The following is a 16,539-nucleotide window of genomic DNA, read 5'->3' on the forward strand; positions in this document are numbered from 1 at the left end:
TACAAGACTAGTTTGATTTTTGAATTCAATTAAGGCTTGGTGGTGAAATCAGCAAGTCAAACGTCATCACACGTAAGAGCTATTGGTCACTCTGTGTATGTACATACATGATACACTGATTGTGCTCAATTTATTCGTTAATAATTATAGACTGTTGTCTTTGCTTTCATTTTCTCATCTTTCCCTTGTCACCAAAAAGGAACTGGAGCAGATGTTGTCTTGTCAAGAAGAAGCTACCTCAGTTGCACGTATGATGCAAAGTAAACTCACAAAGTTCAGAGAATTAGAAAAAGAAAATGAAAAGCTGAAAGAAGACAATCACTATTATAGGTGGGCACATAATTTTTTTTTCATTTGTAGTTACATGGAAACATTTTACCACAGTAAATGACCCTTCACTGTACACCACAGGAAACTGCATTTCTTTAAATCTTAAGTGAGTGTGGCCTATATTTTGGAGGGTAGGTTTTCACTGTCTGTTAATTAAATATCCATGGGTGGTTAAGAAACATCAGACAAAGCTCCCAAGAAATTTAACATGGGAATTTAAAGCTGCAATGGTGTGTTGAGGTTAATGGTACAAGAGCCAAATTTGGCATCAACATCTACATTGTAAACCCAAAAGGAAAATGAATGTCCTTGGTTGGGTTACATTTCTTTCCTTCAATTGACAAAATTCAACTCATGTGTAACTGCCATTTAATGCGGTATAAGTTACATGTTAATGCACTGGGAATGATATACAGTACTGTACCATGGAAAATAAACACTATTTGTGGTGTGTGTAACCTCACCAGATACTGTAGCTAAAGTAACTGCAGTGTTATAATTATTAACTTCAAAACACTTGTTGGAATATTGGAAATGGCTGATTTTTAAGTCAATAAGCTTGGCAGAGCTAAGGATATGCCCCCTAAACCTTCTCACTCACCTTCATCCCAGCTTTCACACAGTTATTCTTCTCTCAACTTGATGTTAAGAACAGTCATTGAACCCAAAATCTCCAGCACATCAGTCATATTTATGTAGTGACCGAGGTATGACATAGGAATTTAAGGTTAAATCCGTAAGCCCCAAAAAATTATTACAGTTCTCAGCGTCATGCAGGATTTTAGTCATATTCTGCATGTACTGTAGTGAAGGTGTTTTTCGTTTTTTCACACCCTTGCTGGAACGTGATTTACATGTATAGCGTACTTTGTAAATAAGGTATAAAATAAGTTCCTTTTAACCAACTTGTTCAAACTCCCTGATGAAGTCTGCATAATCAGACGAAACCGGTCGGAAAAATAAAAGCAAGTTGACAAGATCTGTTGCTGTGTGCTGCTCACTAGTATTTATTTAAAAAATTATTATAATTATTACAATCAGTATTACACTCTGGGAACAGCCCATGTCAATTGAAAATAATGAGAGTCATATTCTTTTCTTTTTGCCATACCTGTTTCCAGGGAAACCAATGAAAGTAATCTTCTGTTGAAAGAGAAAGCGGATAGTCTACAAGCAAAACTTCTTCGTTCTGAGCAGAGGATTACAGAGTTAACAAGAGTTGAGATTGAAAATGAGGTAAAGTGCATTGTTCACATACAATATTTGACAGCTGTGAAGTATTTATCATTTGGGGGTTACATGTAAGTCCTGAGTGGTCATTAGCTTCCTAGGAGGGTGTGGGCGCATGAGGAAGTGCGGCCCAGTGGTTAGGGCGCTTGCCTTGAGATCCAGGGATCCTGGGTGCAAGACTTGTTCTCAACACTCGTTGAATTTGTTCCTGGTAGTCCCTGGTTCAACTTCTCGCCTGCACTTGTAAATAGCCAACTGGTTTTCCCCCCAGCCAGTTGGGATTCTTAACAGTCATTGTTTAATGTTCTGTTCTGTCGTGCGTGTGTTGCATTGGTCCTGAAAAGCCCCTATGGGGAGTGGTCAATGATTAATGTATGCTTCTCCTATGGGTAATCCCATTGAAAGTGTTATCATCTGGCATTAGCTACAGCTGTGGGAAAAGAAAGGAAAGAAACTTTATTTAAGTGTCTAGTCTTCTAGCACTGGAGCACTAATTGGGGACAAATGTATACTGAAATGAACAAATTAATGCAAATCAAATCAAATGTTAAGTTTTTGGTTTTTTGAGGAGCGGGGAAAACCATAGTACCCAGAGGGGGAAAAAAAGCCTCTCAGAGCAAAGTAGAGAACTTGAAATCTGCTTGCAAGCCAAATGGCCCATTAGGCCGGAGGTTATCCCGGTTTCTGTTGCATGAAGCATCTAGGAGTATTTCTACTATCCCCCTGGGTGGGATACTAGTCCAACACAGAGAGTAAAATCTTTGATAACTGTATTATTCTTGTTTATAGGAGCTTAAAAAGAAGATTCAAAAGTGGGAAACAGAGGACCTTTCAGGGACGAAAAGGCTTAGGTTTGGAATAATGATATTATTGTAACAATAAAAATAACAATACACTGTAGTTATAATCATTATCATCAGCAAATAAATGGTCACTTGTCTGCACCTCTTGGAAGTTTGCCACAAAAAGTAGTGGACTTTCCTTTTCAGTACAGTGAAGGCCTGTTAGTGGTTGCAGATGATTTCTTGATCTTTGTGAAGGAAAAAAAAACAGTTTTTAAAATAATCACTTCAATCTTGGTGATTGTTGTCTTGAGGCTTGATAAAGTGATGATAATGATGATGATGATGATACTGTTATAAATAAATAAATAAATAACTTTATTTAACGAGGGTAAAGACATTGATTACTGGTCACCCAGTAGTTTATAATTAACAATTATTCGGCCAAGGCGATCAAGGTTTTTATTCACGGATATTCACCGAGCCTGAGGTGAATAATTATTGTTTTAGTATTATTACAGTACATACATTAAGTGATTATTTGAAAAATATGTATTTTCTTCGGAACAATAATTATTAATTTCTTTGTCCTGTCACCTCAACATTATAACTTGTGGCCATTTTGAAAAAACCCCTACTAGGTGATTATCGTGTAATAATCACCTCAATGGCAACCAATCAGCGCAGAGAATTTTCTGAAGAATCACTTATGTAATTATACTAATTGTTGTTGTTGTTTTTTATTGCAATTCAACATTTTACAGATTTTCACCCTATTTTTGCACCCTTAAACATTTAGGGATCCACTGGAATAATTCATTACAAGTGTGATGATTGGCTTACCAAATCTGTTAATTACAATAATTTATTAATTTCTTGGTGGAACAGATCTCCAGCCCAACTTGCCCAGGACGTTGCCAATCTTCAGAAGAGTCAGGTTGTGTTGCTAGAGACCCAAAGTGAGCTGAAATCCAGGTAAGATGATATTAATATGATAATTTATTATGATATCTCTCAGATAGTATGTGCACTGTGATTGGCTTAAGTTAACAGTTACTTTAATAATAATTTGACAAAGAGATCCTTTATTTGCTAACGCAATGTAGCGAGTGCAAGGGTTGCACAATGCTTCCACTATCTGGTTTTAGTCTTTTATGAGAAGTGTATGTTAGAAAAGGTAACTATGCAAAGAACTCCGCAATTCGCAGATTTTTCCTTGTTAGCGAAAGAACCCAGGCAAATGTAGCGCATTGAATGTGGAATAGCTTTCTCCGAAATACGCCTATTTCTCGAGAACCACTCGTTAGAATTTAACGAAATTGGGCAGGAAAATACTTTAGGAAATAAGAAACTGGAGTATTGAAAAAAAAATTAACTTTAACAGAGGAAATTCTATATATTCCAGTGAACCTTCAACAAGGGATAATTAAAGATCTCTCTGTCAAATTATTATTAAAATAGTGTTAACTTGTGAGCATCGTTACAAGCTTGTTGCATGTATATTATAAAGAAAATCTAAGGACCAGATTTTCTGCAAATAAACAAAACCGATTTTAAAGGCCTGTTTATATTTATTCATGTTGCCATAGCAACGGCATATACGTTTGTGTTGTTAACTTGCTTGCTATCATTTTTGGCGACCTGTGTTCAAAAACTGTGTTCAGCCACCATTAGAAGATTGCATGATTGCTTGACGCACGCTTACTTGGAAATGGCTTTTTTTCAAATTCTATGGTGTTGTGTGAGTACTGATTCAAATGTATGGTTTTATCAACGGAGTTGATAATGTAAATTGGCCACCGCACAGAGATTCTAAAAGCTGACGTTTCGAGCATTAGCCCTTCGTCAGAGCGAATAGAGGAATTATGGGTTACGTAGTTTTTAGAAAAAGATAAGAATGAAAGAATTCCATTCACCCTCACTTTCCATCCTCATCTTGCCTCGTAGTCACGCAGTCAAAAGCATCATTCTTAATAATTTTAAATTACTCCAAAATGATCTTTTCGCAATTTCCACTTATTTCATTCAAACGCGACAAAAACGTAGGCAACTTTTTAGTTAGAAGCGCGCTCAAAACTAACGAGCAACCCGGCACTTTCAAATGCGCGCGCTCACGTTGCAAAACTTGTCTTTTCATTGTTAACACTAGCAAGATATCGGGACCTAAGCGATCTGTTAAGATCACCGATCGTTTCACATGTACCTCCGCAAATGTCATTTATTGCATAACCTGTACGTTATGCAATAAATTATACATTGGCGAGACAGGTAGACGACTAGGTGACCGATTCCGCGAACACCTTCGCGATGTTGAGAAGAATGACAAGGATGTATCTAAGCCAGTCGCTCGTCATTTTAATCTCCCTAACCACTCCAAAAAACACATGGCTATCTGCGGCCTTTCCCTACATCTAGGTACGACGGAAAGCCGCAAGAATCTGGAACAAACATTCATCTTCCAAATCGGCACCCTTAATCCTCACGGTATTAACGAACGCTTTTCATCATAGTTAACTATGTTTTCATTTAACTAATATATTCCTATTTTTCACTTTGCCATGTTACCACCAATAGCGTAGCTCCTACTCTACTATAAAAACTACACGTAACCCATAATTCCTCGATTCGCTCTGACGAAGGGCTGACGCTCGAAACGTCAGCTTTTAGAATCTCTGTACGGTGGCCAATTTACATTATCAACTCCGTTGATAAAACCAAATTTTTGTATACTACTTCCCCACCGACGCAGCACCACAGTTTCTTTAGAAACTACCCCCTTCATTACTGATTCAAATGGATTGGTGCCTTTAAATCATGAACTCATTTTATTTATAACTACAAAAAAAAAACGCGAAATAATGCAGTAAAAAGCAAACATTAGAATGTACACTTATTTACATTAATGGACTCCGGTGCATGACCTACTACACAGATCAAGAGACTGACTAAATAAAACGCGCAATGAGAGGTAGATGAAGATGCAAGTGCAAGAAAAATTATGTGAAAAAGAAAAAATTCCTTGGTCGTGCTTCTGTTTTTGTGTGTGGCTTATTGTCTTTGGTTGGCTTGTGGTGCCGTACCATTGACAGCATAACTATCCAAAAGTTTTTTGAAGGAGCGTAACTGTTAGCAGTTCAGGCATACCAGTTTCATTGATGATGAACCAGGGCTTAGCTTACTCACCCAACTACTGGGATTTTTGCAAGGAGATGTAACCATCAAGCAAAATCACACTTATTTATTTATTAATTTTACTTATTTCAGGTGCCTTTTTCTTGAAAGTATCAAAACTTTTCGGGCCTTTTCCGGGTGTCACAATTTCCTCTGTATCTAAAGAACGGAGAGGTTATACGTCATCAATTTTCACAATCATTTCGCTTTTAGTTTTCTTGAACACATACTAAAAGATCTGCTTTCTGATCTGAAGCGGGTGGTAGGTTCACAAATGGCTTGTCGGGCCCGGAAAGTTCTCGAAACTTTCGAGAAACGGGCCACAGGCAAGTAAGTTGTTGGCAGTGCATTAGAGGCCATGTTTCTTTAGTGCGCAGATTAATGAAAGAGCCTATCAGAGAGCAGCCGAGGAACTTGCAGCTGTTAAAAGGGACTCTTTAGAACTTAAGGTAATAATTTTTTTATTTAACTTGTCCGCCTAGAAAGACATTAAGTTAGAGTTTCCACTACGTGTGCAGAGTTTAATATACAGAATGCATGCTTGTGCTATATTATAACTGACTGGGTTGGTGAAGCCAGTAGGATATTTTCAAGCTGTCCTTGTTCATACTTGCACCTCTTTCCCCCTGTAATTGACTGCAGACCAACTGATACTCATGGGGAACCAAATCTGTAGTACTGAACATCATTGTTGGAAGTTAAACCAAGTCCAGATTTGTTTTTAGATGGGCTCGTGCTTCTACATTTAATGTCACCTCTTGATAAGTTCCTGAAGTTTCGGCCTCAGCTGGGAAGTCTAATTAATAAGCCGCATTTTGGAATAATGATGGGGAAAGCATGGTGGCCTAACTTTGGCCGGTCCTTGCTAGGTGTTCGCATTGTGGCTCTTAGGCAAGTCACTCACCGCTTCTCTCCTCATCCAGTAGTATAAATGGTTACCGGTAATCCATTTCTGGGAGGAGTTCCCTTCATGAGAGGCGTAGAAGTACTCCATGTCACTTAATTCTACGGAATGCATACATAGGACAACTCCAGCTCAGTGGCTCATGTTGTCTGGGTTATCAAAGCAAAAGACTCCCTGTTTTGGACACCCCCTGTTCTTAGTTTAACAGGCTGCGGGTTTATTCATAAAGCATGCACTGATCAAGTCTTTCCAGGGGAAACGTTTGGTGGATAGTGGTTCAAAACTTTCCTCTTGATAACTTAACCTTTGGAAGACCTTTGGGTTTTGAATGAGGGACACTGACTTTTCGTTGTTTCGTTTTGCAATTTTCAACCCATAGGAAACAAGCGATCGACAAAAAGAATTAAATCAGAGGCTCCAACGAAGGCTATTTCTCGTTACAGCAGTAAGTGATAATCTCAGTAATAAGTGGATGATCTGTATGGGTATCTTTTTGTAGGCAGATGTATAATTAACAATTATTCTACGAGGGCGCGCTGGATATGAAGTGATAGATAACCAACGAGGCGCGTAGCGCCAAGTTGGTCATAATCATTTTATATCCAGGAAGCCCGAGTACAATAATTGTTTTATTAAAAACTCCATGATTTTCCCGGGGGTAGTATTGTCGACTAAAGCATCGATTTCTGCCTCAGTCAATTCCGGTCCAAAACGGCTTTTGTCGGCCATTTTTTTTTTTTTACAAAAATTTGGTTTATCAACGGAGTTGATACTGTAAATTGGCCACCGTACAGAGATTCTAAAAGCTAGATGGGTTAGAATCTCTGTACGGTGGCCAATTTACATTATCAACTCCGTTGATAAACCAAATTTTTGTATACTACTTCCCCACCGACGCAGCACCACAGTTTCTTTAGAAACTACCCCTTCATTCATTTTTTTTTTTAGACTTACAAAAAAATTTTCAGCTCGCTTTATCGCTGACGCGTTCCTTGACCATATTAGGTACAGCAGGTATATGAACTGGTAGCCTGTGTCTGGTGAGCCAATGAAAATGCTGGAAATCTGATATGCGTAGTTCAGTTTTTAATAATAATTATTATTTGAAATTGTTAGTGGAGATCAACATTGTATCTAATTTATATAGAATTTTAAACATGTGATAATCGTTTTGGTGGGTTCTTCGATAAATGCTTACGTTGTGTTGGGCTCAACAATAAATCAGTAAAAATTGAATCGCTGCGAGCCACCAGGCAAGCAGCAACACTAATCTCGACGGTCTCCCTGTGTGCTATATGCTAGGGAAAATCTCGATTTCTCTATTTTGTGTCTGTCTGCCTGTCCCGATAATTTTGACGTCATCTGTGATCCTCCAGCGAGACAAAAATGGCGTCCGCATTGGAGAGGAATAAAAAATGAATTTTAGTTGAAATCACTGAAAAATTGAATTAAAAGCTTCTTTAGAGCCTAGCGAAGGCATCTAGATGGTTTTTATGGCAAAACATGGCAATCGTAAACGACATTTATGTGAACAATTATAAAGGTAACTTCTGATTCTGTTGCGTAAACATAATTTGTATTCCACATGTGTTTAAGGACGGTGCGGGACATGTGGACATGCGGGAAATGTAGATCTTAAGAAGTGTTGTTGAAATCAAAAAAGAAAATTGGGGGTACCCACGCATAATTCATGAACAATATTTGTAAAAAGCTTTAAAATGCAAAGACATGTATGACCTTGTTTCTCAAATTGAAGCTGAATTATCTCTGAAAATGCATGGTTACCTCCAATTTTCCTTTTGGATACCAATAGTACTTACTAAGATCTACTTTCTCTGTCTAGTTTTAATTGGCTCAAAAATATCCCTGTATTAGTATGCATCACCGATAGGAAATCCGAGTATCTCGAGATGCGCATAACGTATGCGCAATAACAATAGTAGGCACCGTCCTTAAGTTCGGCCTGTAAAAAACCCACGCTGGCCTGGCACCGGAAACCAGCAATATTCCAGTCAAAATTCGAGTCTTGAACTGAGGATTGATTTGAATTTTGCAGTATTCATCCGACGAACAGACAATTCAAATGATTACTGAAATCAAATTTGCCATAATGAATTCATTAATCCGCTCGTCAGGGAGTAACGCTTGAGCTGTTTTGACTGTAAGGGTCACTCTTAGGAGGCATAAGGTTTAGCATATTTTATTAAATTCCCACCTTTTTCTTCCAGGAGCGCGATGGCTGCCGAAGAATTCTGGACACTTACGATAACAGCTATTCGTCGAATTACGATCCGCAAATTCATGCCAGGCTGCAAGAGGTTCGTCTTCTTTTATGACCTTTCCAATAGTGTGGATTGGTTTTTATACGAACCCACAATGGACGAGCTCCCAGATGATTTGATAAATCAGTTGGTATAGCACAGCGCAACGCAGTCGAATTCCGTTTGAGCCCGTTCTTTCGTTCCAGGATTCATAGCATCATTTTCATGAGAAATTATTCCGTGTATTCTGCAGTTCAGGGCCCGGTTGTTCAAAAGCCGATTAACGCTAATCCCAGATTAAAAATTAACCAAGGAGTTTATTTCTCTACTCCCAAATGCTGTTCAACTGTGATATTCGATAAAATTTTACATTAGAAGAAGTCAAATTTGAAAACAAAATAAAGCAAAAGAAACTTTTTAGCTTTTTTTAGCATGAAACAAAATTTACGCTAACCCTGGATTAAGTTAATCGGCTTTCGAACAACCGGGCCCAGCAATGTAATACCTCGTTTTCTCTGAAACATTTTTACCTCTTAGTGGATGGAAACGGACTTCCAATAGAGCAACTCCTCGGTGGCTAGATTTCTTAGGACGCTTTCCATTTGACAGAACTGACTGGCCAGACCGGGCATTTGGAAGGACTAACTCTACAATACCTTTAAGTTAAGACACTTCGAGGATGACATGTACTCTCCTCCAGAAGAACGAGAGGGATTATTATGCAAGTGTTCCCTCAAATTGTTGCATTTTCTTTGCAAACTGATGGGTTTGGCCAGCCAGTTCTTACAAAAGAAAAGTGCCCTTAGTTGGCAGACGTCCATGGGTTCGAGTCAAAAGAGAGAGACAGTTTGTTTGTACTGTACAGTATGTGTATGTTACAAAGAAGTTATAATAATAATCAGACAATGACAAGAAAATACAGTAACTGGTCACCAAAATGATTTAAAAGCTAAACTAGTTGTGTGTTCAACTAGTCCCGTTCTTTCCGGCCTTGATTTTTTTTCAAGGCTTCCTCGCAACTCCTGAAGTTGCACAACCTCGTTCCCAGGGTCTCTCTTGTGACCGGCGAAGAGATCCTGGTCTGGTCTGGTCACGTGTGTCAGCGTCAATTGAATGAACTAGGGAGGGGATCTTCAATAAGGACATTTTTGTCAAGTATTTTTTCAACATGAAAATAAGACCATTACTCGAAAAACACACGGCGACCACATTGTGGTGCGATGTTTCTTCAGGTTGCAAGACTGAAACAATTTAAATGCCTATTTACTGTAGAAGAGATTGTGTCGCTGTTCTTCCAACAGGTTATGGTAAATCTATGATTTTCCACCTTCTTCCCGCATTTTTAACAACGGAGAGATTCCTTCAATTCATGTCGAATAGTTCTAATCGTTTCGCCTTTCAGTTCATTAATCAAAGATCCAATCAAAAAATAGTTGCAAAGAATCAAGAGACATTCCGATTTCTTTCCCAATTTCAGTCAATCTATTTGGATAGTAAATTAGGGTATTGAGCACTTACATCGATATCACGTGAGCCGCACGGTAAAGTAAATTAGAGAAGTGCCGCTTGAAGCGACCACGCGAGAAATTTTACGTGTGACATTTTATTTCCTTTTGTAGAATAATTTTATACTAATTTTCTTTGTCACAAACAGGCTGAAGCCCGTCTTAAAACTTGCCACGAACACATCGACAAATTAGAGGTTAGTCACTTTATGTTAAGATTTGTTAATTTTCACGAGATTTCATGTAACTAAGTTCGTTTGGAATTTTTATCTCTTTATTTTTAAAGCTTGAGATGAACAAAAAAGCAGAAATCGCATGCCAAGAAAGACTAAAATGTAACAAGGTAATACCTTTTGAAATATCTTGTGTTAATTCAGTGTCAGCTGCTTGAGGCCCTGTCCCTAAGTGTTCACGTGTTACGTTTACACTGAAACAAAATTTTCCGGATCCTTGTAAAATGGAGTAGTCGGATTCACCAGGTCAACGCTAGTTTCCATCCATCAAACTGACATTGGACATTTCGTAACAATTACACAAAGTAATAACCCATGTTAATATTGACCGCTCTAAAACGAATGAAAACAGGCAGAATTACAGGTTTAGTTCAACAAGAAATAGCGTTTTTAAGCTATGCCGTGGTGATCTACAGTATTTAGGTCTAAAAACCCCGTTGCAGACGGTTAACTTTCAATTGTTTTGCTGGGTACTACTATTTCAATACTCTAAAAAATTCGATTTTTCGGAAGGTTGTCTTGTTAGTCTAGTGGATATCGGAAACTGCAAGGTGAAGCCATCGATCCGGGTTCAACTCGATTCACCACGAGTGTACGGATTCTTAACCAACCTCTTTCCCAGACTCTCTCTCTCGTGATGTGACTTTGCGCGCAAGGGAGGGCGGGAAGGCTAAAGCGGGCTTTCCCTCTCTTGATTCTCCTTGCCGTGGCTCCTCGCGGTTCGCGCTCGTCACTCGCCACTCGCCACTCGCATCGCCCCTTGTTCGCGAGCAAAGCAAAGCGCCTTAGGAGGAGGATGATCAATACGATGATCACTTTCGCTTCGATTGTTACACCCATAGCTCAAATACATGTTATTTGTTATATTCACTATCACAGTTTGCATTAGGTTACGAATCAGAAAACAACTGGATTCGAGTTCACGTGGTGTTTACCCAGTTAACGTTCCGGATTGGCCATGATCAATCAAGAAGCTTTTTGCTCTGGGGTAAACGTAGTCTAAGCCTACTGGAAACCGTTAACAGGCGTGCAAATCACACCTATGTGTTGCGTTCTCGAGTGGGAACGTTTCTAGGTGCGCGGGCGTGTTAGCGACTCTTGTCTTGAGTGCAGTGGTACACACCTCCCAGAGGCATCCCACCCTGATCTTCCCAGAATGGTTCGCCAAGTTGATCTTTGCCGACATCCCTATCTCTTTTCCTTACGTTACCGGCCCATTGTCAGGCTACGAATAGGTTCATGTCTTAGGATGTCCAAGAAATCCCCATCTCTCCACATTTGCTCTTTCAAGTAGCTTTCTATTGCTAACCTTGTCCTGCCATTTGACCTTCCTTATCATCCTGGGGCATCAGTTCCAAAACACGTCGATTTTCTGAGCAGTGTCTGCAGCCTACAGTCTTCCAGTTATTGTATTGGAGTTAGGGTTTGGTTTGTTCCAAATTAATTATTACCGCTATCATGATTATCATCCTCATCATCATCATTGTCATTGCTTTTAATTTGTAGTTAGAAGTTGAAATAAACGAACTGCGGGATAAAGTCCCCATCCAGGCACCAGGAAAAGCGGATGACAGCTTCTTAAGGTAATTTTACAAATCCGTTGTTAGAGTTATTACCTCATTACGATGTTTAAATAAAAATCTGGTATTGATGCTATTTCCTAAGACGCACGCGTGAGTCTTCTACACCAATGTGCAAAACGAACAGCATCAATTATCATGTTTAATGCCTATCTGTTCGTGCGTGCGTGCGTCCGTCCGTCTATCTATCTATCTATCATTTTGCACCATTGGAAATTCAGAGGGTGAGGGTGTTTTAACTTTTGAAAAGTTTCTCGTCCATTTACGGGACATAAGGTGCACATTTTCAGTTGTATTTAACCCGATAACAATTCTGATTGGTCACCGTGTTGTCCTGTGATTTTCTTTTTCAGAACCGAGGTGGAAAAACTGAAAGAGGAAAACGCAAAACTACAACAGCAACTCGACATTTACGAAATTAGAAAAGAGCAAATGCACATGCAGGTGGTCTATCTAGCTTGTTAACATGCTCAGTGTCCATGTAAGGCGTATAATATAAATGCAATTCGATCAAGTTACAGGGGCTGTGTCATGGGTGTTCCGTTCTTTTGAGACAGTCAAAGAGTGCACCTTAGTTTTGTCTATTTGGACAAGCGCTGCAAAGTGTCCCCTCTCCTCAACCTCAGCGTCACGTGAGTGCCTAAAATACAAGAAGTAAATGTCACTTAGGTATCCCCTTAATTTTAAATTTAGGATAAAGAAATTTTAATGATTTCTGCAGGAAGCCTCAAACCAGTCACGTTCATGGTCGTGTCTTCACCATGAAAAGCGAAAATATTAAACGTTTATCATTATGAGGTTATCCGCACTGGTTGTGTAAACGTCATTAGGGAGTTTAAGAAACAGTGGACTGGCATCCCATCCAGGGGGGAGTAGAAATACTCCTAGTCGCTTCATGCTTCAGAAACCGGAGATAAGCGCCACCTGATGGGCCTTCTAGGCTCCTAGCAGACTTTACCTTCAGCGGCAACAACGCTACAAAAAAAGAATATCATTGGTTCAAAAGAGGAATACATGTGAGGTACTCATTTATTTGTGCAGCACTCGGCATAACCATTCCGAAACCACTCGCACTGTTTGATTTTTAAGATGTTTTGTCAGCATTTTACGATATGCACGAGATGGAATAAAGGGGAACGACTTGCGATGTGCCAAGTTATATTTTGCGGTGACGTTTTCGTCAACATCCAGCGTCCTAGATCTTAAAGTCCCAACTGTCACCAGCAACAGACCTTCTCAGGCCTACTCTCGCCCGGGCGATCTTACTTCATTAAATGTTGATATGACAACTCGGTTCAAACCCTTTGCGTTTCTATCGTGAACTGTTTAAAATGCAATCCATTTCTAATCGTAGTGAAGAATTCTGAATGTAGTTCAAAAAGTTACGTACAATTCAAAACTCAAAGGGCGCTTTCCTTTTGTCAGAACTGGCCAGCCAGACCCGTCAGTTTGCAAAACAAAATGCAACAATTTGAAGGGACACTTGCACGATAATCCCTTGCATTCTTCTGGAAGAGTATTTATCATCCTCGAAGTGTGTTAATTTGCAGGCGTTGTAGAGTTAGTCCTACCAGATGGCCGGTCAGTTCTGTCAAATGGAAAGCGTCCAAATTCTCTGAATTGTGCATGCCTTTTTATGCTACAAACTGTCTCACTTCAATCCTGACCACCTGCAACAACAGAGGACAGCAAAAAGCCCCGGTGCAGTATTGAAGTCTTGAGTGAACAATCTGGGAGGAAACAGGGAGTAGGGCTGGCGCAGTGGTGAGAGCACTCGCCTCCTACCAATGTGGCCCCGGTTCCCAGATGCGGCATCATATGTGGGTTGAGTTTATTAGTTCTCTACTCTTCTCCGAGTATTAGTTTTAGCTGATAGTTTAGTCATGTGAAAGCCCTTTTTAGCAATTAGTAAATAAAGATATTCCTTCATTATTATTAATATTAAATTATTATTATTATTATTATTAAAATTATTATTATTATTATTATTATTATTATTATTATTATTATTAAATTATTATTACTATTATAATAATATAATAACTTCTTAAAACAATCTGAAATTTACAATATGTAATCTACTAAAATGCTAGGGTTCGATTCCCAGCCTTGGTGTCACACACGTTTTTCTCCGGATACTCCGGTTTTCCCCTCTCCTACAAAAAACCCAACCTACGATTTGATAGTTAACAAATTGATGTCAGGTTCTCATGCGTCTGTCCTGTTATTGATCATGAATTTCGTCATACAACATTGTCAAAGTAGCTGTGGATCCACGAGGCGATAGCTCTTTACTGTCTGCTGTTGCTTTTTACAATAACAAAAAGGCAGAGGGGTCAAAATTAAGTCAAAACACGAGAAGAACGCGAGACAAAAATGCGAGAAACTTTAATGACACGAGTAATATCGCGTCATTATCGCAGAAATGATAAATTTATGTGTCTGTCCGCTTATTGACAATGAGCGCACGAGAATTTTGCAGTCACTGTAAAATAGGTGTTTGATTAGATTTCTGCACAGTGTTTCCAGTTAGTGCTAATTACAGTCGACATTTAAATTAAGTTCATAATAATAATAATAATAATAATAATAGTAATTATTATTATTATTATTATTATTATTATTATTATTTATTTATTTATTTTTGGTGGGGAGGGGGGGGGGGTTAACTGAACTTAACACATTTTCAACAGTGTTCAAAGTGTGACAGAGCTCCTTTATGATTCAAAGAGTATTTGTCAAGGGACTTCAGCACGAATATGACCCGTCTCTTTTCAGGGTTACTATGACCCATCCAAATCCAAGATAGTCCACCTGTCCATGAACCCTTCAAGTGTTGCAAGACAGCAGCGAGGAGAAGAGGTTGAAAAACTGAGGAAGGAAAATGAAATGCTGAGAAAGCGTCTGCAGTACCTGGAGGAAGCCGGTGGCTGCGGACTGGAGGATCTAAGCCCTGGAGGCAGCAACCTCAGCCCTGACAATACTCCGAGTGTAGTCAAGCAAGTCGAAGGTTAGCGTGTCCTTTTAGAGCGATATCAAATAGAGAAGATGAAAGAGCGGGTGTCTTGGAAATTCCGGTTGGACGTCAAATGGAATTTCCCATTTCGGTTCAGCCGGACCAGAATATCCACCCAGGGTCGCGGGTTCGTACCCTGGCTCTGTCGCCTTTGTTTTCCTGGACGAGAAACTTTGGTTTACGCTCCCGCACTTCACCCAGGTGTATAAGTGGGTAACAGAAAAATAGTACTCCGCTCAACTCTGTGACATGTAGGTTGTTTACCATTTACAAGCAGAAACCGGTTGGTACTAGGTTGGTTCAAATGGTAAGCAAAAACTCCCGTATGGTAAATTCAGTTGGGATTGGCGTGTACCATTTACAAAATTCGCTCACGTTTACCGATGGAGTCTGGAGGGAGGCAAAATCATGGGAGAATGCAAATGGTAAACACGTTTTCCATTTGGAAAATCCGTGTGGGAATTTCGGACTACCTTTCAAGAAATCCCGTTTTCTCCGGAAATTTTCCGTTTGGGAAGACCAAACTAGGCTTCCCATTTACATTCCAACCGAAATTCCCGGATTTTTTTGGTAAATGGTAAACAACCGTAGCTTCCCCGTTCAGGGAGGTAGCGATGCTCTTACATAAGTCACTACGTGCTACTTAAAAATCGGGATGAGCTCCCACCGGCCGGTGGATGGTCAACTGCGAATTTGTATTATGGTTATGGTGTAGGATTATATGTTTTATTAAAAACTGGATCATTGGATAATGCAATTCGAGAGTTTTGATTCGCTAAGTCATCAACTACGCGCCTCGTTGGCTATCTATCATCTCATATCCAACGCGCGCTCATGGAATAATTGTTAAATATACGGCACACGTCAAAAAGTCTCATGGCAGTATACAATTCTTTCTCTAGGGTGAGATCGGACGTCAGCTTGTAAAGGCGCCTCTGGCAGCCGCTATCAGTCCATTTTTTATCTCCCCACCCACCCAACCCACGCATATATGTGAAAGGAAGACAGACCACAACCCCTGAGGTCTCCCCCCTACTCTTCACGAACATTGTTTGGGTTCTTTAAGGACGGTGCCTACTATTGTTATTTCGCATACGTTCTGCGCATCTCGAGATACTCTGATTTCCTATGGCTGGTGCTTATTAACACAGATATTTGTTGCACGGTTCAAAACTAAGCAGAGAAAGCAGAACTTAGCAAGTGATCTTGGTATCCAAAAAGAAAATAGGGTGTTACCGTACATTTTTTAGAGATAATTGAGCTTCAATTTGGAAAAGAACCTCGTACATTGTTTTGTATTTTAAACCTTTTTACAAATATTGTTGATTAATTATCTTCGAAAAAGGCGTGGTTACCCGTAATTTTCTTTTTGGATTTCGATGGCCGTGACGTCTCAGACGTCTTCTCAGACGTCTTAGACGACTAGTATAAATACGGAAAATAAGGTGGGCGCATTAAACGTCAGACGAATTGAACGTCTCAGACGTCTAAGCCGTCTAGTATAAAGACGAGACGCACTTAACTGGG

General features: G+C 39.5%; 1 protein-coding gene across 1 annotated transcript in view; it reads left to right on the forward strand.

The window, feature by feature from the left end:
• Nucleotides 1-16,539, forward strand: part of LOC138058909 (mitotic spindle assembly checkpoint protein MAD1-like) — a 30,947-nt gene that overhangs the window by 6,930 nt on the left and 7,478 nt on the right. Inside the window, exons 5-16 of the mRNA XM_068904361.1 lie at nucleotides 200-330; nucleotides 1,452-1,566; nucleotides 2,350-2,411; nucleotides 3,231-3,317; nucleotides 5,884-5,962; nucleotides 6,797-6,862; nucleotides 8,646-8,735; nucleotides 10,333-10,380; nucleotides 10,470-10,526; nucleotides 11,923-11,999; nucleotides 12,350-12,440; nucleotides 14,775-15,006. Coding sequence (XP_068760462.1) covers nucleotides 200-330; nucleotides 1,452-1,566; nucleotides 2,350-2,411; nucleotides 3,231-3,317; nucleotides 5,884-5,962; nucleotides 6,797-6,862; nucleotides 8,646-8,735; nucleotides 10,333-10,380; nucleotides 10,470-10,526; nucleotides 11,923-11,999; nucleotides 12,350-12,440; nucleotides 14,775-15,006 — 1,135 coding nt within the window. The remainder of the gene's footprint in view (nucleotides 1-199; nucleotides 331-1,451; nucleotides 1,567-2,349; nucleotides 2,412-3,230; nucleotides 3,318-5,883; nucleotides 5,963-6,796; nucleotides 6,863-8,645; nucleotides 8,736-10,332; nucleotides 10,381-10,469; nucleotides 10,527-11,922; nucleotides 12,000-12,349; nucleotides 12,441-14,774; nucleotides 15,007-16,539) is intronic.

The sequence above is a fragment of the Montipora capricornis genome, chromosome 8 (genome assembly GCF_036669925.1).
Source record: "Montipora capricornis isolate CH-2021 chromosome 8, ASM3666992v2, whole genome shotgun sequence".
Taxonomy (NCBI): domain Eukaryota; kingdom Metazoa; phylum Cnidaria; class Anthozoa; order Scleractinia; family Acroporidae; genus Montipora; species Montipora capricornis.